The sequence below is a fragment of the Mirounga leonina genome, unplaced genomic scaffold, assembly GCF_011800145.1.
Source record: "Mirounga leonina isolate KUSES-001 unplaced genomic scaffold, KU_Mleo_1.0 Mir_94, whole genome shotgun sequence".
Classification (NCBI taxonomy): Eukaryota; Metazoa; Chordata; class Mammalia; order Carnivora; family Phocidae; genus Mirounga; species Mirounga leonina.
The window spans coordinates 47,022,330-47,046,223 of NW_023270855.1; the positions used below are offsets into that span (position 1 = coordinate 47,022,330).

A 23,894-nucleotide genomic window follows, 5' to 3' on the forward strand; every position below is an offset into this window, starting at 1 on the left:
CAGGGGTCCCTCCACATGCACCCTTGCTCCTTGCTCCAGCTCCCCCCCCCACCTCCTGTCCAGGCAGGGCTGCTCTCTCCAGCCTCCTTGGGGTGTGGAGAAAGGGCACGTCTCTGGCCCCTTGATCTCTGCCAGAGCGGGGAAAGCTGGCCTGGGACTCAGCCAGGCCTTTCTTCCCGCGGGGGGGTGGGGGGGGCACTGCCCCCGTCTCCCATGCTGCCCCCAGCAACGGCAGAGTTCAGGAAAAGAGCTGCCATAACAGGGGCTGGAGCCGAGATGTAAGAGGCAGATGCAAGAGGACGAGTCAGACAACCCACCAAGCGTGCCCTGCGAGGGGGCGAGTCAGGGCCGGCCGGCATGTGGCAGTGCGCAGCTCCGGCTCCTGGGGGACGTGGAGGCCGAGGGTCTGCAACTGACACAAGGCTGCGCAGCGGGCAGGACGCGGCAAGATCCCTCTGCTCCTCGTCTATGGGGCCCCTGGAGCCAGTAAGGCGGCTCTCTGGCAAGCAGAGGAAGAAATGGGAGTGATCCTAGGACGGCCCAGGACATCATTTGGGAAAAGGGGGCCAAGCCCAAGGAGGGACGCTGCGCTTGGGGGGGGGGGGGCGGCGCTGAGAGTGGACGTGTGGGTGGGGACACGAGGAGGTGGGCTCAGCTGGGAGTGCAGCTGCCTTTGGTGCAGGTGAGCTCCCTGTCCCCCAGGGAGGGGGTCAGGAACTCCACAGGAGCGCTTTGCTCAGCCCTCCCCAGGGGCCTCCCGCAGGCCCGGCAGCAGGCTGGTTGGTCCTGGGGAGGCAGGCGGAGGCCCTGCCGCCTGGGTGGACACTTGGGGAGGGCAAATGGGACGGATGACGTTGGCACAGGGAGGGGGTGGGGACAATCCATCTGGATCCTCCGCCTGCTTTTCCTTAACAATCCCAGCTCTTCTTTCCAGAGCACTGCACCTGTGCTGGGCTGAGCGTGAAGCACTTAAGAGGATGCTGGCTCGCCAAGTCTGAGCAGGAAGGCCGTCATCCCCGTGTGAGAGAGAAGGCAACCAGGCCCGGGAGGTGAGTGAGGTCGCTGGCTCAAGCCCTCCTGAGCGCCTGCAGACGTGGAGTGAGCGTCTCGGCCTGGACTGTGTGCTCCCGGGGCTCTGCCTAGCCCTCCAGCCCCTGAGGATACCCAAAGCTCGAGGCAGGGTGAAGGACAGGCGACAGCTCCAGGACCTGATGTCAACCCCACGGAGAGGCACAGAGCTTCTCTGACTTTGACTCAGGAAGTGCTTCCAGGTGGCATCCCGACTTTGAGGTGGCACTCATGGGCGCTGGAAGGCCATGTGACTCTTGGTGGTACCCAAACCCAGACCCCTGTACCCACCCCACCAAGCCCCTCCCACTTCGAGACTGCTGCCCCCCAGCCCTGCCTCCCACTGCATCTTCCTTTAGAAGCAGGACCCAGGAGAGGTGGTAGTGATGAACTTCAGTGGGGGGTGGGGGGACCTCTCGTGTGCGCAGGCCCCAAGTCACCATCCGAAGCAGAGAAGAACAAAAAGAGGAAAAGGAACAGTCAACAAACTAGGAATAGAAGGGCGTTTCTTCAATCTGATTAAGGGGTATTTATTTATGAAAAGCCCACAGCTCCCAGCACACTCAGGTGCAAGATGGAAAGCTTTTCCTCTAAGATCAGGAGCAAGACAAGGATGCCTCTTCTCACCACTTCTATTCAACTCAGTACTAGAGGCTCTACTACAGCAATTAGGCCAAGAAAAAGAACGAAAAGGCATTCAAATTGGAAAAGAAGGAAAATCATCTCTATTAGTGGATGGCATGGTAACATGCATAGAAAAAATCCTAGTGAATATACAAAGACTATTAAAGCTGATAAACAGACTCAGCAAAGTTGCAGGAAACACAATCAACACACAAAAATCAGTGGTATTTGTATACACTCATGACCAACAATCCAAAAATGAAATTAAGAAAAAAAAGAGTAAGATATTTGGGGATATATTTAAATAGGAGGTGCAAGACATGTACATCAAAACCCACAAAATGTTGCTGAAAGAAATTAAAGATTTAAATAAATGCAAAGATGCCTCATGTTCATGGATCAGAAGACTTAACATTATCAAGATGGCAATATTCCCCAAAGCAATCTAAAGATTCAATGCAATCCCTATCACAATCCCAATGGCTTTTTCCCCCTTTTTTGCAGAAACAGAAAAGCTGATCTTCAAATTTATATGGAATTCCAAAGGGCTCTGACTAGCCAAAATAATCTTGAAAAAGAACACAATTCAAATCACTTCTTCATTTCAAACTTATGACAAGGTTATAGTAATCAAGACAGTGTGGTGCTGGCCTAAGAAGAGACGTGGGGGATCAATGGATTGGAACTGAACAGTCCAGAAAGAAATCCATACAACTATGGCAACCGGTTTTCAACAAGGGTGCCAGGACTATTCAATGGGAACAGAAAAGTCGCTTCAATAAACGGTGCTGGGAAAACTGGATCTCCACTAACCAAAGAATGAAATTGGATCCCTACCTCACACCATAAAAAAAAAATAAAATAAAATAACTCAAAATGCATCAATGATCTAACTATGAAAGCTAAAATTATAGAAACTTTTAGAGGAAAATACAAGGAGAAACCTTCCTGTCCTTGGGTCTGGCATAGATTCTGAGACACTAAAAGCATGAGCAACAAAAGAAAAAACAGATAATTGGATTTGATCAGAACTAAAAATCGGTGTGCATTAAAGGACACTGACAAAGTGAAAATACAACCTACAAAAAGGAGAAAATTTTTTAATAAGGGCCTAGTATCCAGAATATATATAAAGAACGCTTACAGCTCAATAATAAAGAGACAAACTAAAAAATGAGCAAAGGACTTAGACATTTCTCCAAAGAAGATATTCAAATGGCCAACAGGTGGGGCGCCAGGGTGGCTCAGTCGTTAAGTGTCTGCCTTTGGCTCAGGTCATGATCCCAGGGTCCTGGTATCAAGTCCCACATCAGGCTCCTTGCTCGGTGGGAAACCCGCTCTCCCTCTCCCACTCCTGCTGCTTGTGTTCCTGCTCTCGCTATCTCTGTCAAATAAATAAATAAAATCTTTAAATTAAAAAAAAAAAAAAGGTACCAAGGATGCCTGGGTGGCTCAGTTGGTTAAGCGTCTGCCTTCATCTGCCTTGATCCTGGGATCAAGCCCCGCATCAGGCTCCCTGCTCAGCGGGACGCCTGCTTCTCCCTCTCCCATTCCCCCTGCTTGTGTTCCTTCTCTTGCTGTGTCTCTGTCAAATAAATAAATAAAATCTTAAAAAAAAAAAAGAAAGAAACCAAATGGCCAATAGGCACACAAGATACTCAATATCATTAGTCATCAGGGAAATGGAAACCAAAACCACAATGAGATACAACTTCACAATTACTAGACCATAATTTAAAAAGAAAACGGAACACCAAGTGTTGGTGACAGTGTGAAGTACCCTGCTAGTGAGAAGAGATGGTACAGCTACTGTGAAAAGCAGTCTGGTAGTCCCTCAAAAAGTGAAACACAGAGTCACCATATGACTCAGCAATTCCACTCCTAGGTGTAGACCCCAAAGAACTGAAAACAGGGACTCAAACAAATCCTCCTGCACTCATGTTCATAGCAGCATCACTCACAATCACCAAAAAGAAACAACCCAAATGTCCACTATCGGATGGCTGGATAAGCAAAATGTGGTCCATCCACACAACAGAATATGACTCAGCCACAAAAAGGAATGAAACACCGACGCACACTATGATGTGAATGAACCTCAAAAACATCACGCTGAGCGAAAGCCAGACACTAAAGGCCACATGGTGGAGGATCCCATGTATATGAAATGTGCAGAACAGGTCAATCTACAGAGACAGACGCAGATTTGTGGCTGCCAGGGGCTGGGGGAGGGGGAATGGGGAGTGACTGCCCATGGGGACGGGGTCTCCTCTGTGGTGATGAGAATGTTCTCGAACTAGACAGAAGAGCTGGTTGCAGAACACGGTGAATGTACCAAATGCCACTGAACTGTATACTTTAATGGTGTATTTAATGTTATGTGAATTTTACTTCAATTTTTAAGGAAGTCTTACGTTCATAGAAAATACAATGAAAAGAGGATATGGAATGCGCAACCCAGCAGGCCTCAGGCTGTGACGGGAGGAACGAGGCTGATGGTGCAGGCTGCATCCCCAACCTCCCCAGCCCAGGCACCTCCTCACCCTTCTCTGCCCTCCAACCCCCAGCCCACAGTCACTGCCAAGCCTCAGACTGCCCCCACCGGCCCCTTCCTACAGGGCACTGGTTACAAGCAGGTCTCCACAGCAGGATGCTCTCCACCTCCCAACCGGCCCTCACCCCCCAGGCACTGTTCTATAAGAGAGGCCCTGCTCAGGATCTGCTCCAGCAGGATGTGGAGGTGAGCCTGCACGGAGGCCTAGGGGTGTCTGCACGCTGTGTGGCTTCTGGGAAAACCCAGCGTGTCCCCGGGGGACAGATAAGCCCAGCCTGGTCTTCGGGGCTACACTGAGAAACAGGGTCTCAGCTGAGAGGAAGGTGGCCCTCTGGCCAGGGTGGGCACCCCGTACTCACCAGGGACCGCTTGGCTTCAGGCAGGAACTGTCCAAACTCGGACAGCAGGTCCTCCTGGCCCCGGAAGAGGTTGGCCACCTCGGTAAACACCTCCTCCTCAGACATGCCGCGGAATGGCCGGCCCTTTGTGCTCAGCTGCTCCTTCTGCCGATTTTCGGGAAAGGGAAAATGAGTCGTTAGCCAAGGAACGAGGCACCCCAGGCTGTGACATTCAGGCATCCCACTGTGGAGGAGACAGAGGGACGACTCACGAAACAGAGAACTGGCTGGCAGAGCCCATGCCTACCACCACTGGGAGAAAGGAACCCAGTCCACCACACTGTTAATAACTCGGGGTGCCCTGCATGCCTCTGTCCTCGTCCCACCCCACAACACAGCCTGAGCCCTGGCCAGGGGTGGGGCTTACGTGGTAGTGTGGAGGGGATGTGGGCAGGGGCACAATCATGAAATGATCTGGCCTCCGTCCTTTCGTGTCCTCAACCAGAGGCTGGGGAAGTACAAGGTCAGGGACGAACCCGTGGATAGGGGGCAGGGAGTGTGGGGCTGGCGCTGGGCCTTGGAAACAGGAAACAGGATGACAAGGGAAGGAAAAGGACTACCAGGACAAGGGACCATTCCACCCAGAGTCAGAAAGACCCCAAGAGTTGAAGGAAGACGGCCTAATCCAGAGCTTAAAGCAACAAGATGAGGACCGAAGGGGACCTGGGTCAGGAGGGCAGGAACTCAGGATGGCCATCAGAAACAACGCCGTCAACTTTACACCCGAGAATGTGGCAGAGCTGGGGCCCTCCCAAAGCACATAGCTCCAGATTCCCGCTCCGCGGTGTGAAGGGAAGGAGACGACCCGTCAAGAGCCCTTGCTGTCTGACCCCTCCCCTTCCTCAGGTCCCCTGAAGCTGGCTGGCTGCCCTGACCCCCGGGACTTTGCATGGGCTGTTCCCAGCACTGAGAAAGTCCACCCTTTGTCTATACTCATTTGCCTGGTGGTTCTGACTGATTTCTCAGGATTCAAGCTAACTCTGCCCTTCCTGACACCCCTGCCCCAGCCCCCGGTCAGGGTTGGCAACTGTGAATCCAGACACACTTCTACATGTTTCCCTTTTTCCCCACCCCATCCCTCTCTAAGTCTCGTCCACCTCCAGACTGAACTAAGCAGCAGCCATTCATCTTTGCTGCCCCGCTGCCTGGCACAGGGCCCACTTGTAATCCACTTGTAATCTGCATCAACAGAGCGTAGCTGTGTTGTCAAAACACTAGCGAAGCCGTCTTAAAAAAGACCATCTTCTTAGGTTCTTTTTAAGTCCCCGTACGGTGTGTTTCCTAGTACTCTTCCTTGGGATGTAGAGGTGCCTCAAGGAGCAAATTAAAATCCTAACAACTCCAACAGGTATCCGGATGCCCGTGTTCACAGCAGCATTATTCAGAAGGGCCAGAAACATGGAAGCAACCCTGGTACCCATCAATGGATGAACAGATAACCCCAAGTGGTGCATCCATGCCATGTTCTCCAACCTTAAAAAGGAAGGAAGTTCTGACCCAGGCTACAACATGGATGAACCCTGAGGACATCACAGTGAGCGAAAGAAGCCAGACACAGAAGGACAAGTACTGTATAATCCCACTTACAGGAGGTCCCTCGAGTTGTCAAACTGACAGACAGGAAGTGGGATGGTGGGCGCCAGGGGCTGGGGGAGTTACTGTCTCACGGGGACAGAATCTCGGTTTCGCATGATGAACAAGTTCTGGGGCTGGATGGTGGGGAAGGCTGCACAACATGAATGTACTTAATGCCATGGAACTGGATACTTAAAAAGGGTTAAAATGGTAAGTTTTAGGTAAAAAGAAAAAAAGCACATCGGAATTGTACAGGATTTCCTAATTCAGACCAGAAAATACGACCGCCTCAGACGCACCCTGAAGAGTGGGATGGTACCACCAGCACCCACCCAGTGTGCCGTGGGGCCTCTTACCTGGTAAGTGTGCAGGATCTCCAGGAATGACCTGTAGATCTCTGGGTGGTCTAGAAAACGGGTCTTAATCTTGTTCACGTAGCTGATGGCGTTGTTGAACTCCACGGAATCTGACTCCAAGGGCACCTGCGGCTTGTCCTCCTTATACAGCATCTGTGGCTTGAAGTTCTCCGCACAGTCGCTGTGGTTGTGTGAATTCTCCTGACAACAGCACAACAGTGAGTTACTGGCAGGCCTGACCCCGCAAACAGACGTGAGAAACTCCAGACAGAGCCATGGTCTGTCTGAGACCAAGCAATACCCAGCACAGAGCCAAGGTTTTTAATGAGATGCAGGAGAACGTTCCTTGTGGGGGCCTGGAGGGAAGGAAGCGGTGGGCGGGCACGCACAGGCAGGTAATTCCTCCCTCACCACGCGGTGCGTCTGCACCGTCCTGGGTGAGTCTCACGAACCCACCTCCATCTGATCGAAGAGCATGGGAGTTTGATGGATACCCAACACCTTGAAAAATGAGCATACGGGAGAGAGATATGACAAGTGGATTGTTTAATCCCCTCTGGAGTGGAGTTTGGGACTGTGTGGAAGAAGCCTTCCACACCTCCTGCCAGCCCATTTCAGCAAGACTGTTTTGAGGAGTGAAAGCACCTGCTGTCAGCGGTGCTGGGCAAGTGGGGACCCTGGAGGTAAGGGGGGCCCACCGCCCAGGTTGTCCAGGACTGCAGGACTCTTGGTGCTAAGCCGGGGTTAAGTCACTTGAGAAGAGACAGGCCCTGACCGGTCATCATGCTTGCCCTCCATCTGTGGGCTTTTCTGTCCATACAAATAAAAATAGAAAACAGACACCCACGTCCCTCCCCTGGGCACCCAGAATCCTGATTTTGGGTGGGACTGACCTACCCCCTGGAAGGAGGAGATGTTTCTAAACTGAAATTTTATGCGTGGTTCTGATGATTCCCCACAAACCACGACTCAGATGTCAGGGGCGACCCCCCGGGGCATCCTGTGGGTCCGATGCACACAGGGGCTGGTTCTCGAGCAGGTCTCAAACCCTCCAGTGCAGCTCCAGGCGTCTGTTAGAAGACACCTTCTCAGCAAGTCTTCCAGAACCACCCAGCGCCAAACCCAAATGTCTCTCCCAGCACTCTGAGCCCCTTTCTCGCTTGATTTTCCTCCGTGGCACATGTCACCTTCCGACACACACATATTTTACTTATTTTATCGTCTGTCCACCCCTGACCAGATGGCAAACGCCCTGAGAGCAGACAGTCCACACTGTTCACCACCACAGCCCAAGTGCCTGAACAGTGCTTGGAACAGAATGGGCTCCACCCACTGTTGGGAATAATCAGATGACCAGAGGAAGGAACAAAGAGCCCGGGGTTTCCATCCCCCTTGGCACGGGGCACCAACCGCGGACCTGAAGACTCCAGCGGGATGGGGGACGCTGGGCACAGAGCTGCAGAGCCGTCACCGGGAAGGACGCGCCTGCTGGGCACGCTCGCTCTCACTGGGGTGGGGGTGCACTACTCCGCTCAGGCGGCCGTAACTCCGCAGCCTGGGCGGCTTACACAACAGAAACGTTTCCTCACAGTCCTGGAGGCTGAAGCCCAAGATCAAGGTTCAGCAGAGGTGGTATCTCCGGAGGCGTCTTGGCTCGTGGGTGGCCCATCTTCTCGCTGTGTCCTCACATGATCGTCCCTGTGTGGGGGTCGCTCCCCGTGTCCAAATGTCCTCTTACAAGACACCAGTCAGACTGGATCAAGGGTCACCCTAAGGGCCTCAGTTTACCGTAATTACCTCTGTAAAGGTCTCCAAAAACAGTCATATTCTGAGTACTGAGGATTAGGACTTCAACATATGAATTGGGGTGGGGTGGGGGTGGGGACACAATTCAGCCCAGACTGTGGGTGAGGGGCAACTCTAGGAAAGTCTGAGCTGAGACAAGCAGACACACAAAAGACCCAAAGCAGCCACAGTTCTAAATACCACCTCTCCCTGGCAGTGGGATGCATCCTAAGGCCCTCTGGGGGCTCTCTTGCTGATTACCACATTCCTTCCAGGTGTGCTGGCCTGGCAGTGGAAGGAGCTAGAAGGAGCCAGGGAGAGGCGGGGGAGGGAGCAGGCTGGGAGCGGAGACTTGCTTCAGAGGCGGCTGTGAGCTCGTGGGAACTCCCCACCGCTCCTCGGGGGCATTTTCTAGCTCCGTGTACCCTTTCCCATGCCCTGGACAGAGGCGCGGGGAAAAGATGGAGAACCCTCCTCAAGGCCAGGGCTTGGCAAAGAGAGCCAGATGGTAATGGTGCACCTGCTGAAGCCAACAGCCTGGCGGTTCCTCACTAAGTTAAACGTAGTTACCACGTGACCCGGCAATTCCACTTCTGGGTATCCACCCAAGAATCGCAAACAGATGTGCAAACGACCCAAATGTCTACACCAAGCAGTAACGGATTAACACACGTGGCGCATCCCGACGATGGAATCTTCTTCAACTGTAGGAAGGAATGCAGCTCTGACCCAGGCTACAGTGAGGATGAACCTCGACACTGTAACGCTGGGCACAGGAAGCCAGACAAGAGAAAGTTACACGACGCCACTGAAACGAAATGTTCACAACAGGCAAATCTGCAGAGACGAAGTGGATTAGTGGTTGCCAGGGGCTGTGGCTGGTGGGAGAGGAGAACTGCGCGATACGGTTTCCTTCTGGGGTGATAAAATGTTCTGGAATGGGGGGAGGTGCTGTAAGATACTGTAAATATGCGTGAACCTGCCGAACTGTATACTTTAGTTACAAAAAGTGAATTTATGCTACTGTGAATACTGTCACAATTTAAAAACATTTTTTAACGTAATCTCTGGAAAATGTAAAAACCACTCTCCATACAAATACGAGCTGGCTTTGGATCCTGGGCCAAACCCCGCTCTAAACGTTCCGGAACAATCCAGTTTTTTCTCGTCTGTGCCTGCCCTGGGTGGCCTAATCCGGGCACAGTCAGGTATACTCCTACTAGACACCGAGGAGCAGCCCTGCACAGCCCCACCTGGGTATGTACGAGACACCTCATCAAACAGCACATTCCCCACGCAGAGCAGCACCCCTGCCGCCCCCACTCCTCCCAGGCCCCCCTCACCCTAGCAGGTGCTGCCACCTTCACCCAGAGGCTGAGGCATCCTGGAATCTCTTTGGACTTCCCACTCTGACTCCCCGCCCCGGGTCCACATCACCGCCCACTCTGCCTGGATCACCAGGGGCCCCTCGCTGGCCCCCAGATCCTCTCCTGCGCCCCTAGAGTCCACTTCTGGCACCACAGCCAGAGCCGCCTTCCTGGAACTCTCCACGGGTTCCCCATGCTCCTGACTCTCTCCCCCCACCCGCTTACCTCCCCACCTCGCAGGCTCCCTGGCTGTTTCTTAAGCACACCCACTCATTTTGCCACCTCAGGCCTTTAGACCCAGCCCAGGAAACCCCCGCCCAAGACACAGGCAGGGTTCCTGATCTCTCACACGGCCTCTGCCCACGGCCCCTGCCCACGGCCCCTCATGCCCTGCCCGGGCTTCACTCACAGTGCAGTATTTCTCATCTGTCCACCTGTATCTCCCGAGTGCCCCGAGAGCAGACTCTGAATAAACCCCAGCGCCTGGCACAGAGGTGGTGGTCGACACCTGCTCCGTGGGTGACTAAGACACAAATACGAGGCGCGACCCACTAGGGACTCACTGAACTTCCAGATGACCCTCCCCCCAGAGAGAGAACACGGGAGGCCTGCCTCTCAATGTAAAGGTGCCACTTACTGGACGAGCTAAAGGTTTAACCTTTACCTGTGTTCAAGCCGGCTGTTCGTCTAGCCGGCCCTAAAGGAGCTGGCTCCCAGGAGGCAGGGGCGGCTCTGAACGGAACTTGGGAGCTGAGATTCATCACCTTCCCACCAACACGAGGTGTCTTGCTCCTCCAACATGTGCCTGGCATGGCCCCGGGACAGGGACACAGTTGTGAACCAGACAGACAAGGGTCCTGCCTGATCTGGACTCAGTCTGCCAGGCAAGGCAGACCAAGACACGTTGGATTTCTAATTTCAAACCCTGGCTTTGCAATTTTACAATATATAAAATGGGTGGCATGCGTATAACCCAGGGGTGGGAGTAGAGGGCTCTCTGGGGAGGGATGCTACAACCGAGGCCCGATGACCAGCTCCAACATGCTGCTGACTCAGGAGGCTGTAGCCCCAGCAAGGTGACCTTCTTCCCACCATGCTTTCCGGGCCTGTCTGCCTGTCTTCCTCTTAGACTTGTGTTCTCAGTGAGGCTGATTCTGTCACCCAGGGGGCACTTAGCAACACACGGAGCTACTTCTAGGTTGTCACATGGTGGAGGGTGGAGGCCGGGGATGCTGCTCAGCCCCATAGAGTGCATAGACAGCCTGCTCCAGATAAGAACAATCTGGTCCCAAGGGCAATTGGGCCAAGGCTGAGAAACCTGCACCAAGGGCTCCCCACAGCCTGGGACTCCCCCTTTTTCTCTTCCTCAGCACCTCAGAGCTACTCCCTCCCTGTCTAGAGTTGACAGGACTCACGAGATGAGAAATGACAAAAAAATGAAGGTGCTCCTTCAAAACACGAAAGCTAGAAAAACCAGTAAAACAAAAAAAATCACCGGGGTGTGGCACGTAGGGGAGCCCTGAGAAGTTCTCGGGCTTCCGTGGCCTCTCAAAGGACTCCAGGACACCAAGAGGCCGTCTCGCCTATGCCTGGCAGGAAGGAGCTCTGAAAAGCAGGGCAGGAAACCCGGCAGGTCAATCGATGTGCACAGAAATGGAGTGGGCAGCGGAAGAAGGGGGGCCCTAGATGTCGTGGCTTCGGGGCTTTAGCAAGACCATAAAGCCGGGTTAAATAGTAGCTGTGAAGTCAGGGGGAGACAGGGCTGGTCCAGTCTCGCTGTGTCCACAGCTCCTCTCCATGGAGTGAGCACAACAGGGGCCTTCTGGCTACTGCCCAGAAGGGCCACCTCCTAATGCAACCACGGTGAGGTTCGCATCGAGATCCAACCCCGCAAGCCGAGTTACTCCAACAGTCGGGGATTGAGAAAGGCGATTTTCGTAATTGAGGTCTCCAACCTCGGCTCTTTCTTAGGAAGTGATGGTCACGACACACCCGTGTTCAGACTCGTCCAAGTGCTCCCCTGCGCACCGCTGCAAATGAGCCTGCTTTTCTTCCCAGCCTCGACTGTTGCGCAGATGAATCCTGCTAAGGCTTGTGATCGTCTGGAACAACGAGCCCTACATCTGGATTGAGCTCCATTTGTAAATGTGAAATGGAAGAAGCTCTTTGGAGTTCAGTGGCCACGTGCTTCCGAGTTCCTTTTCAAAACGGAGACGCTCTCCTTGGCTTTAATGAGGCAACATGCTGGTGGTGGAGCTTGCCTTGCATAGAAAGAAGGCAGAATTTACATGGGGGTCCCTCTCAGAGAGGGAGGTCACTGTCACACTGCCTCTGGCTGTTCTTCCAAATCTGACTCCTGCATTGATATGAAACTGCAATCTCTGTCATCGGAGGCAGAACCGAAAGAATGCTTTCCCGGGTAGATTTTTATATTCCCCCACTAAAACCCAAAGCCCTGCGGCAGAGACAGAAGAGGCTTAAAGAGCTGGTTCACGGAGATCAGGGGTTCTTGATGGGGGAGCGATGTGGCTCCCAGGAGTCATCTGGCAATGTCTGGGGATGTTTCAGCTGTCGCCTGTCGCCAAGGGGTGAGGGCCTTGTGGGCGGAGTCAGGGATGCTGCTAAACATCTCCAGATGCACTAGAGGGTCCCCCGCAGCACAGCATTACGGCAATGGGGCCAAGGTGGAGGAAAGGCAATGGCTACCTTATAAGAGTAAAGCTCACATAGACTTTCACTTTCTCAGGGGCTCTGGTGGGCTCGGGCAAGAAGGGACCACAGAAACAGAGGCAGCAAGCCACCACCCGAGACAGAAGGAACCAAAGCCACAAGCCTAAGCTGAGCCAACGACCCTGGTGGCAATGAAATGCGGCCCAGCGACAACAAAATGGCTATTCCCACACACATCTCAACTGCTTTATTTTGTGGCTGGCACCTGGGACGATCAGAGAGACCCCATGCCTGAGTACAAGTGCGCCTGCCCTGTGTGCTCATGGGGAGAGCCTCAGAGTAAGAGCCTGGTGCTGGTGGGTGGTTATTTTGACAGGACATAGAACTGTTAAGAGAATGCCCCTGACACAACCAACCACATCCACTCTTGATCTGAATCCTCCAAATGGATCGATGCGGAATAAAGAGGCTGGCTGGGTAGGGATTTTGATCTATTTTGACCTGTGCTAGAAGGGAGCAGAGTGTCTAGAAAAAGACTGGATCTTGACTGGCTTTCCGCAACAAGATGCACAAGACGGGCTGCCTGACCTGGGTACCTGAGTACCAGCGCGCGCCGTTAGGGCCAGATCACTCGGAACACCAGAGCAGCATACCTGGCTGGACAGAGGTGACTGTATGTTTAACTTGCCGTTCTTGGGAATGTCTATTCTGTACCCGAGGGGAAGGAAAGCGTTGAATCCAACAATGAGGTCAGGGTGTTCGTGGAAGAGCTGCGACACGCGTCGGATGACTCCAGGCGTATCGATGCTGGAAGAAAAAAGATTGAGAGTGGGCAGAAGTGTCCTGGGGAGCACATGGAAAGCAAAATCTACTCCCAACTCGCTTGACAGTGCCACCTAATGGGCTTCTCGAAGGACAACGAAGCACCCTGCAATGTGACCAGTGTGATTCAGCCAACGTGTTACGTGTCATCTACTTCCACGGCAGCCAGGCTCGGGCTCCCTGTGCCCTGCTAGCGAGAACCACAGGATATTTGCATGGCACAGCTCCCCTAAACACTCCAAGCATACACACGCTCGGTTCTGAAAATGTCAGGAGAGCCAAGTGAAAGTCCGGGACTCCAAGCAGTGGCAGGAAGCCACAGCCCTCTAAGCAACGTGATGAACCATGACACAGGTGTTGATCCCAGCAAGTGATGGCAAGGCATGAATACCAAAGGCCCTGCAAGTATGAGTTGCACATTGCCAGGGGTCTCCCTCATGGCTGGTGGGAGGGGCCCCTCAAGGCTTTAGCTTGTCTCTCCTGGAAGGAAACCAGGCCAGCCCTGCCACATTTCCTCAGAAGGCGTAATCAGCCTGGTGGAGATGTGACCACCGAGAATCTAAGAGTCAGAATGCCCATGTTCTAGTCCTGACTGCCCCTAAGGTTGGTCTAGGCAAGCCCCTGGCCCACTCTAAGCCTAAGTGAGCCTCCTGTTGGAAGATGGCATGATCTCCAGGTCCTCCATCTAGCTCTAACCCTCCTGTGTGCCTGCAAAATCAGCCAATGTGTTTAAAACCCTTTCTATGTGCCAGGCCCCTTACAAAGCATTTTATGCGCATTTACTGTCCAACAGGCCTGGGACTAGGGTGCCACTGATGGGTGAGGCACTCACCTTGGTGACAAGATTTAAGGGGGAGAGGGCGCCAAAACATTCAATAATCAAGGCAAATAACATTTTAATGTAGTGCTTAAAAACATTAAAATTAATTTTAAAAAAATCCTTGGTGAGCAAAATTCATTTAAAAATCATTTGAGTAAAGACAGGACCAGACTCTCCCGCTTGCAGACTTCGCTCTCTTGCTCTCTCCTCACCCCATCCCTGCTCTCCTTCCAGGAATCCCCACAACAGCTCCACAGGGGTGGGTACTCTCCACTCCCGTTTTTTAGAAGGAACTGAGGCTCTGAGAGGTTCCACGACCTGCGCAAGGTCACCCGACTGGGGCGGAGAGGCAGCCGGAATGGGGGGGTTCCCGGGGGTTCCCACCCCGCTCAGCCGGATCGCGGCCCAGGACGGACCCCCCGGGGTGGGGAGGGCTCCCGCGGGTACCTCTGGCTTTTGAACTCCTTCATGATCTCCAGGAAGCCGTTGTAGGTGGCAGGGTCGCTGCCGAAGCGGATCTTCACCTGGTCCAGGTAGGTGAGGGCGTCCTCCACCTGCGGGGAGGTGGAGGGTCCCGGTGGGCGGAGGTCGGCGGAGGAGGGGACGGAAGACAAGGGACCCTGGAGGGGAGGGGGACGGGCCGAGCCTCCGAGGAGCCGAGGTAAGGGGTCAAGGGACTGGGGTCCGGGGCCGTGAGGAGTGGAGGCCGAGGCGGGGCCGGGTGGGGCCCGGGCGAGGGGCTTCGGCCCGCGGGTGCCGGACGACAGGGTTCCCGAAAGAAGGTGGGGGCAGCACTCACGTGCACCGGCAGCTTCTCGTGACCCGCGGAGCCCGAGCGACCCCAGCGGGCGCCGCTCAGCCCCCGGCCCGCGGGGCCCCCGCCGCCGCCGCCGCTGCCGCCGCCGCCGCCAGCGTGCGCCATGTTGGAAGTCGGAGCCGCGGTCCGCCCCGCCCCCGCCCGAGGGCCGGCCGCGCATGCGCAGGCTCCGCCCCGGAGGGGGCGGTGCTTGATGATGTGAGGGGCGTGGCTCCTTGAAGGACTTGCTCCGGGTTCTTACTCCAAAATCGAAATGCTAACCAATGCCTTATATAGTGCGAACGAGCAAACCGAGACCTGCCGTTTGCTTTTGTCCGGCTCCACTAGCGAATTCATAAGGGTCTTCACATTTTTTAAAGTTGGAAAATTTTCCAAAAAGAAGACTATTTTGTGACACGTGAAATTTCTGAAATTCAAATTTCAGTGTCTGTAAAATAAAATTCTATTGGAACACAGGCACACCCACTCGTGTACCCATCATCTGTTGCTACTTTCGTGCTACAACAGTAAGGTGAGTAGCTGTGACAGATCCTAAGATGTGCAGACCCTGATATATTTACTAAAAAATATTTGTGGACCCCTGCTTTATAGGGTTGATGTGACAATGGGCCAAGAGCACACAGCACCACAGGGGGCCTTTCGAAGTGCATTTTTGCTAACTGGCTGTTGACTTAGTTCCCCTTCTCTCTTCACTTCCCTAACCCAGATCGCATCATTTCCCCAGTGGACCAGTTCAGGAGCCTCTTAAGAAGAAAAATTATTAAATTTCTCTAATACTTACAGCCCATTGACAAGTCCTTGAAACAGGCAGAGTGACCTTTCTCTAGGAACTCAACTGCCTTAATGTTAATACTTTGTTAAGGGCAAAAAGCAATCTTAGCCCGACCCCCAGAATCATGTAAGTCTACTTTAACATATAAAAATTCCGTTGGAAACTTCCTTTATCTCTACCCCCAAAGATATATGTTGGCTATCATCCCCCAAGCATATGACCCACCGATATACATCTGAAGGGTCTCATGACTCAGTTTTATTAGATGTAATAAATGACTTCCCCAGCAATAGCTAGCCCCCTCAAGGTCCTGGAAACCTTGCTTCCAAAATTCCTTAGAGACTTACACTATGCCTAATCCCCTCCCAAACTGGAAGTATATAATCAACCACTCCTCATGACCTGGGGGCAGCTCTTTCTGCCTATGGGTCCCACCCCATGCTTTAATAAAACCACCTTTTTGCACCAAAGACGTCTCAAGAATTCTTTCTTGGCCGTTGGCTTCGAACCCTAACGTCTTTCCTACGTCAGCAAGAACCTGGCCCTTACAAACCTTTTCTTGCAGAATTTTCCACCCACCCTCTGCCTGCCCAGCCATGCTGCTTCCTGGCCCCATGCATCAGCACATACCATTTCCCTGGTCAGAAGCCCTGTCCTATCTCTTCATTACCCAGAAAACACCTATGCATTCTTCAAAACACAACCTAACTGATCCCTCCTCTGTCTTCCCACCATCCCCTATACATCACCTTATTTTTATGCTTCAACTCTAACACAAATCCCTGCCATAGAGCCATGTCCCTGAATATGTATCAAATGAATGAACATTCAAGCAATGACCAAATATGTGAGAAAGTGCGGGAAAGCTAAGAATACCTTGGCAGGGAGTGCATCATTTGCCAAGCTCCATGTCAGGATTGGAATGGTGAACAAATCAGGCAAGACTTCTGCGCTCATAGAGGTTTCAGTATTTCCAGAAAGATGGGGATCAAATAATCACACACACAAAAATGCAGTTTGAACTGTAAAAGAAAAGGTGCAAGTGTTAACACTTACTATGTTCCAGTTAACTGTGGCTGAGTACCAAACCACCCCAAGATTTAGAGGATTAAAATAGCAACATTTATTTGCTCTGCAATCTGCAATTTGGGCAGCTGGGCAGGGACAGCTCATCGCTGGCCCCTCAGTGTCCGCTGGGTGGTTGGAAGGCTGGGGCTGGAATCTTCTGAGGGTTTACTCACTCACACGTCTGTCAGTTGCTGTGGCTGTAGGTGGAAACCTGTTCCCAGGAGCACCTACCTGAGGGCTCCGCATGCAGTCCTGAAGCAGGAGAGCGAGGTTCTTGTCTCACAGAGTCGAAGAATGAACCTCGTGGACAAAGGAGAGTGAGCAAAGCAATCGAGTTTTATTAAGCAAAGGTATAGAAAAAGCTTTCAGGAGTGAGATAGGGTTGCCAATGAGGGCTTTTCATCTCTGGCCTTTTATTAGGACTTTACATCTGGAACTAGACATGACGCTTATACATTGTGTGAGAATCTTTGTTTCTTGTGACATCTGTGATCTATAGATATGTTTTGCTAGGTCTGGTTAATCTTTATAGTTAACTTCTCCTTTGAGGCCTGATCCTTTTTGTAGTTAATTTCTATTTTCTGTGGTTACAGTGTAATTACTAGAAAAACATGTTACCCCTAGCAGTTGGGACAGGGGTTCTGGTTTTTGTTCCCTACCTCTATTTTTGTTCTGTCCCTGTATCTGGATACCTGAAATACCCTCCCAGCCTAGTTGGGGCCCCTGTTCTTTCCCTACCTGAAGTCCCTCCCTATTCAGCCTGAGCATTGTGGCAGCTGGGTTCTAAGAACGATTGTCCTGAGAGGAGCTGGATCCCTGTTCTGATCCAGCCTCAGAAGTCACACAGAATCATTTCCATGGTAGTCTTTCCACAGTGGCTGTTACAAAGTCCCTCCCGAATTCAGGGCATCTGGGTGGCGCAGTCGGTTAAGGGTCCAATTCTTGGTTTTGACTCAGGTCATGATCTCAGGGTCTCACGTTAAGCTCCACACTCAGCATGCAGTTTACTTGAGATCCTCTCTCCCTCTCCCTGCATCTCCTGCTTGTGCTCTCTCTCTCTCTCAAATAAATAAATCTTAAAAAAATAAAATAAAAAATAGTCCCTCCCAAGTTCAAAAGGAGGGCAAACAGACTCCAGAACCTGGGGAGTGACCAGGTTCTGGAATAGCATAGGGGACAGGAAATATTGCCATGACCATTTTTGGAAAATACCACCTGCCACCCTGGGGATTTAACCCAGGCTAGTAGGGGATGCGGAAGGCTTCCCGGAGGAGGTGGCATTCTAGATGAGTTCTAAAGGTTGTGTAAGGCATTCACCATGAAAGTCAGACGGAACAGCTGTGCGAGGGCCCATCGATGGGAAGCAAGGTGGTTCATTTGAACTTAGAAAGCGCGAGAGACAGAGACGCCAGGGTTGTGGGACTGCAGAAGAGTCAGGGGGTGGGGTGGGGGGCAGGAAGGTGCAGGATAAATGTGCCAAGGTCAGAAGAGGCAGACCACTCATCCTTATGGGAATGAGTTAAAAATGTTGGTCTTGGCACTTAGCGCTGGTAAAAATCACGCATGGGTTTTCTGCGAGGAGGTGCTTGAGCAGCTTTGCATTTGGAAGCAAATGCCCTGGTTGCTCTGCAGGGAAGTGATTGGAGGGCAGCCAGGGAGGGTGCAGGGAGGCTGCTTCATCATTTAGAAGGACGATGGTGGCTTAGGCCAGGAGCGGGGGCAGGGGAGGTGGATAGAAGGAGGTGGAAGGGAGCGATACTCAGAAGGTGAGGCAGAGAGAATGTGGTGCTGGGTAGATGTGGGGGGTGAGCAGGAAGAAAGCTTCAAGGATTCATGGCTCCCCGCCCAGAAAGGGATTCAGCTCAGTTTCAGCACATTCCTGTATGAACCTCAGCTAAGGCGGTCTGAACCCCCTGAGGCCACCAGATGTCCGGACCGTCATTCTCACCTCAGTGCCCTCCTGGCAATCTATTCATCACTGTCCCGGAGGGCCAACTGTACGTGTGGGCTTTTGACACGCCGTGGGGTCCTCACTCATTGCCTCCCCGCCTCCAAGGAGTATGAGTCTATTCACATTTCAAGGATCACTTTTCGTTTTCCGTTCTTTTTACAGAACTCATGCGATCTGAGGAAGCCCTCACTCATTTGGAGAACAGGAAACCACAAGCCAGTTCTACCTCGGGTATGTGTGCATGCTTGTGTGTGCGTACATCCAACATGTAGACAATAGTACACAAACATCTCTCACTTTTATTTTTTTTAAGATTTATTTATTTATTTATTTGACAGAGAGAGAGAGAGAGAGCCAGAGCAGGAACACAAGCAGGGGGAGAGGGAGAAGCAGGCTTCCAACCCAATGTGGGGCTGATCCCTGAATCCTGGGATCATGACCTGAGCTGAAGGCAGACGCTTAACGACTGAGCCACCCAGGCGCCCTCTCACTTTTATTTTTATAAAGCATAAAAATGCTGAGTTTTTTTTCCTTTACTGTTTTCATCTACACAGATGAAATTAAAAACCTTAAAGTTGGCCGCTTAGATGGACCAACACACATTTCCCACCATTTCACAAACTTGATAGTATTATGGTAAACTTCATAGGTAGGTCTTTCTTTGGACAGTATTCTGGCAAGGTTAAAAAGACAAGATCAAAAGATCCTACTCTGAACTGAGTCTTTCCAGACAGCAAGCATTATGACCAAAATCTCTAAAGTCCAGAATCACGTGTTGTGGCAGAATTCTAAAGCAGGCCCCGAGATTCTCACCCTGGTGTGTGTACCCTGCCTAATCCCCCATCCTGGAGTATGGGCAGGACTGGTGAGTATAATGGATGTCACTTTTGCAACTAGGTTACAGCATGTGGCAAAGGTGAAGGGATTTTGCAAGTGGGTTTAAGGTCCCCTTGAGTTGATTTTGAGTTCACCGGAAGGAAGATTATTTTGGGTGGGCCTGACCTAATCAGGAACATCCTTTGAAAGACAATCTGGAGGTCAGAGCCTCGAAACAGCAGAGGTGGGATCCTGCCAGCCTTAAAAGAGGAACCAGCTGTGTCATGCCTGCCTGTGGACAGAGGCAGCCTTTAGGAGCTGAGGTCCACAGTCTTGCGGCAATGAGGAGCTCAGTGCTGCCAACAACCTGAATGAGTGTGGATGAGGGCTGTGAGCCTCTCATTGAGATCCCAGCGCAGCTCGTGAGACCCCGAACAAAGAACCCAGCCATAGTGAGCCTGGACTCGCAACCCACAGAAACTGTGGGATCATACCTGGCTGTTATATGCAGCTGCTAAGTGTGCGGTACTTTGTGCAGCAATGTATAACTAATCTTTATGAAGTCATCTTGCCAAAAATATTTACCTTGTGATTGTGATGTGTTAAAAAACAAAATTCAACTGAGTAAATTTAAAGATCAAATTTACTTTATTCAGTGATTCATGAATTGGGCAGTATCCTGTCTAGCAAACAGAAAAGAGCGCCAAGGAGGTGTAAAAAATGGAAGGATTTTATAGACAGAAGGGGGCAAGAAAAAACAGATTATCTTATCTTTCTTTGGGGAATGGAGGGGGTCCATCAGGTGGATTACCTCACTAGTGCTGACCAGGAAATTCCAGACTGACTGGTTAAGATTCCAGTCCTGGGAAGGGCTATTAAATTAGGTATTAAGTCTTGGTTTGTTGGGGCGCCTGGGTGGCTCAGTCGTTAAGCGTCTGCCTTCGGCTCAGGTCATGATCTTGGGGTCCTGGGATTGAGCTCCCCCATGGGGCTTCTTGCTCAGCGGGGGGTCTGCTTGTCCCTCTCCCTCTGCCCCTCCCCCCATTTGTGTGTGCATGTGCGCATGTGCTCTCTCTCTCTCAAATAGATAAATAAAATATATATATATATTTTTTTAAAGATCTTATTTATTTGAGAGAGAGAGTGACAGAGAGAGAGAGAGAGCACAAGCTGGTGGGAGGGACAGAGAGAGACGGAGAAGCAGATTCCCCACCGAGAGGGAGCCTGATATGGGGCTCCATCCCAGGACCCCAGGACCATGACCCAAGCCCAAGGCAGACGCTTAACCATCTGAGCCACCCAGGCGCCCCTAGATAAATACAATCTTATTTTTATTTTTATTTTTTTTAGAGATTTTATTTATTTATTTGAGACAGAGAGAATGAGAGACAGAGAGCATGAGAGGGAGGAGGGTCAGAGGGAGAAGCAGACTCCCTGCCGAGCAGGGAGCCCGATGAGGGACTCGATCCCGGGACTCCGGGATCATGACCTGAGCCGAAGGCAGTCGCTTAACCAACTGAGCCACCCAGGCGCCCGATAAATACAATCTTAAAAAAAAATCTGTTGGGACTCCTAGGTGGCTCAGTTGGTTAAGCATCTGCCTTCAGCTCAGGTCATGATCCCAGAGTCCTGGGATTGAGTGCCGCATCAGGCTCCGTGCTTCTCCCCCTCTGCCTGCCACTCCGCCTGCTTGTGCTTGCGCTCGCTCGCTCTCTCTGGCAAATAAATAAATAAAATCTTTTTTTTTTAAAGATTTTATTTATTTATTTGAGAGAGAGAATGAGAGAGAGAGCACATGAGAGGGGGGGAGGGTAAGAGGGAGAAGCAGACTCCCCGCGGAGCAGGGAGCCCGATGCGGGACTCGATCCAGGGACTCCAGGATCATGACCTGAGCTGAAAGCAGTCGCTTAACCAACTGAGCCACCCAGGCGCCCTATAAATAAAATCTTAAAAAAAAAAAAAGTTTCCTCCTGTCTTATCCTTCTTTTAAAAAAAAAATCTGTTAAAGTTTTACCTTGAATCTAATCAAGCCTTAAGACCAGGATCAGCACACTTTTCTGTAAAGGGCCAGATTGGCTTTTGGAACCATACATTCCGTCACTAATGAAAGCTGCCATAGGCTATATGTAAATGAATGGGTGTTGCCATGTTCCAATAAAACTTTATTTACAAAAACAAGTGGCACGCCTGCTCTAGAATTTAAGAGACAAAACAAGGGGGTGCCTGGGTGACTCAGTCGTTAAGTGTGCCTTCGGCTCAGGTCATGATTCCAGGGTCCTCGAATTGAGTCCCGCATCGAGCTCCCCGCTCAGTGAGAAGCCTGCTTCTCCCTCTCCCTCTACTGCTCCCCCTGCTTGTGTTACTGCTCTTGCTATTTCTCTCTCTGTCAAATAAATAAATAAATAAATAAATAAATAAATAAATAAATAAATAAAATCTTTAAAAAAAGAGAGAAAACCACGTGCAACACATGAACAAATCTTGATTAAGTCCTAGTTTGAAAAAAAAAAAACAGCTATAAAAGATGTTTTAGGGCTGATTAGGAAAATTAGGGATGCCTACTGAAGGATATTAAATATTAAATAACAACTGTTCATTTTCAAAGGTGTGTGGTTATGTCCAAGAATAACTATTCCTGAAAAGATGTCTCCTGATGTATTTTGGCAGCAAGGTGTCTTGACATCACCAGAGCAGAAATGAGGGTGAGGCAACTGAGGCAAGTTCACTCAAGTGCAGGGTCAGATCCCTTCTTTAATTTAAAATGTTGATATTTTGTTTAACGTGCATTTTTTAAAATCCATTTTGAGTTTTTTAAGAATAGTAATAAAATATTACTTACTTTGATTGCTAAGTTTTTTGGTGCGCCTTTAAACCTTGTGCCTGAGGGGCACCTGGGTGGCTCAGTTGGTTAGGCGTCCGACTCTTGATTTCAGCTCAGGTCATGATCTCAGGCTCGTGGGATTGAGACGTGTCGGGCTCCATGCGGAGTGTGGAGCCTGCTTGGGATTTTCTCTCTTCCTCTGCCTCTCCCCCAATCCTTGTGCTCTCTCGCTGTCTCACTCAAAAGAAAAAAAAAGCTGTATGCCTGAGATGAGACCCTCGCTATCCTCACCCAGTACTGGCCCTCACTTTGAAATGTCTTAGCAGAAGATTGACAGTGATAGGACAACTGTTCAGTCTTGATGGTGAGCAAATGCATGTTCATTGTCCTCATATTGCAACTTGGCTGTAGGTCTGAACATATTCATGTTGGGATAAGTGAATAAATAAAAAGTCTGTAGACTTTTATTTTTTATTTTTTTTGTAGACTTTTAAAATAAAGTAAAATTTAAAAAATAAATTTAAACTTAAAACTTAAAAAAACAAACCCCAAACTTATAGATACAGAAAACAGATTGGTGGTTACTGGAGGCAGAGGATAGGGATGATGGGAAAAATGGGTGAAGGTGGTCAAAAGTTGTAAGATAAATCCATTATAAGATAAGTAAGTCCTGGAGATGTCATGTCCAGCACGGTGACTGTGGTTTATGATACTGTAAGGTATATTTGAAAGTCTCTAAGAAAATAGATCTTAAAAGTTCTTATCACAAGGGGCACCTGACTGGCTCAGTGGGTGGAGCACGTGACTCTTATCGCAGGGAAGGTGAGTTCAAGCCCTACATTGTGTAGAGATTACTTGAATAAATAAATCTTAAAAAAATAAATAAAATATTTTTTTAAAAAGTTCTCATCACAGGAAAAAAATTATAACTGGTGCTGGATGTTAACTAGATTTATTGTGGTGATCATTTTGCAATATATGCAAATATCAAATCATTATGTCATTTACCAGAAACTGATACAGCGTTATATGTCAATTATATCTCAATTTTAAAAAGTCTCTGGAATTTCTTATAAATTAATTCCTGCTGCAACTAGAGGGGTGTATATTCCAATCATCTTGGGACAATCCAGTTTTTTTCAGTTGTCAGGAGTAATCTTTTTTTTTTTAATTTTTTTTTTCTTAAGATTTTATTTATTTATTCATGAGAGACAAAGAGAGAGGCAGAGGGAGAAGCAGGCTCCCAAGGAGCAGGGAGCCCGATGCGGGACTCGATCCCAGGACCCTGGGACCACGACCTGAGCCGAAGGCAGACGCTTAACCATCTGAGCCACCCAGGTGCCCAGGAGTAATCTTTTAAAGCCCCACCTTTTGCTCTCAAAAGTGTCCCAGTTGGGATGCTATGTTACATGGTCCTGTTTAGTGGAGGAGAGCAAGGTGGGGGTTGTGATAACCTTGTTTTCATCCTGGTTCGGCCATGGATGGAGGACCTCGGCTAAGTTACACCTCCTCAAAGCACAGCACTTGTCAAACATTCATAGCAACCCAACTCTTTCTCAAACGAGAGATCACTGCAAAAAACTCCAACAGAACAACAATTTAGAGTTGCA

The 23,894-nt window shown here is 50.6% G+C and overlaps 1 protein-coding gene across 1 annotated transcript in view; it reads right to left on the reverse strand.

Moving 5' to 3' along the window:
- Positions 1 to 14,961, reverse strand: part of SIN3B (SIN3 transcription regulator family member B) — a 36,321-nt gene extending 21,360 nt beyond the window's left edge. Inside the window, exons 1-5 of the mRNA XM_034998674.1 lie at positions 14,839 to 14,961; positions 14,487 to 14,593; positions 13,051 to 13,204; positions 6,576 to 6,776; positions 4,606 to 4,749 (exon numbers count right to left, since the gene is read on the reverse strand). Of these exons, the coding sequence (XP_034854565.1) occupies positions 4,606 to 4,749; positions 6,576 to 6,776; positions 13,051 to 13,204; positions 14,487 to 14,593; positions 14,839 to 14,961 (729 nt within the window). The remainder of the gene's footprint in view (positions 1 to 4,605; positions 4,750 to 6,575; positions 6,777 to 13,050; positions 13,205 to 14,486; positions 14,594 to 14,838) is intronic.
- Between the last annotated feature and the right edge of the window lie 8,933 nt (positions 14,962 to 23,894).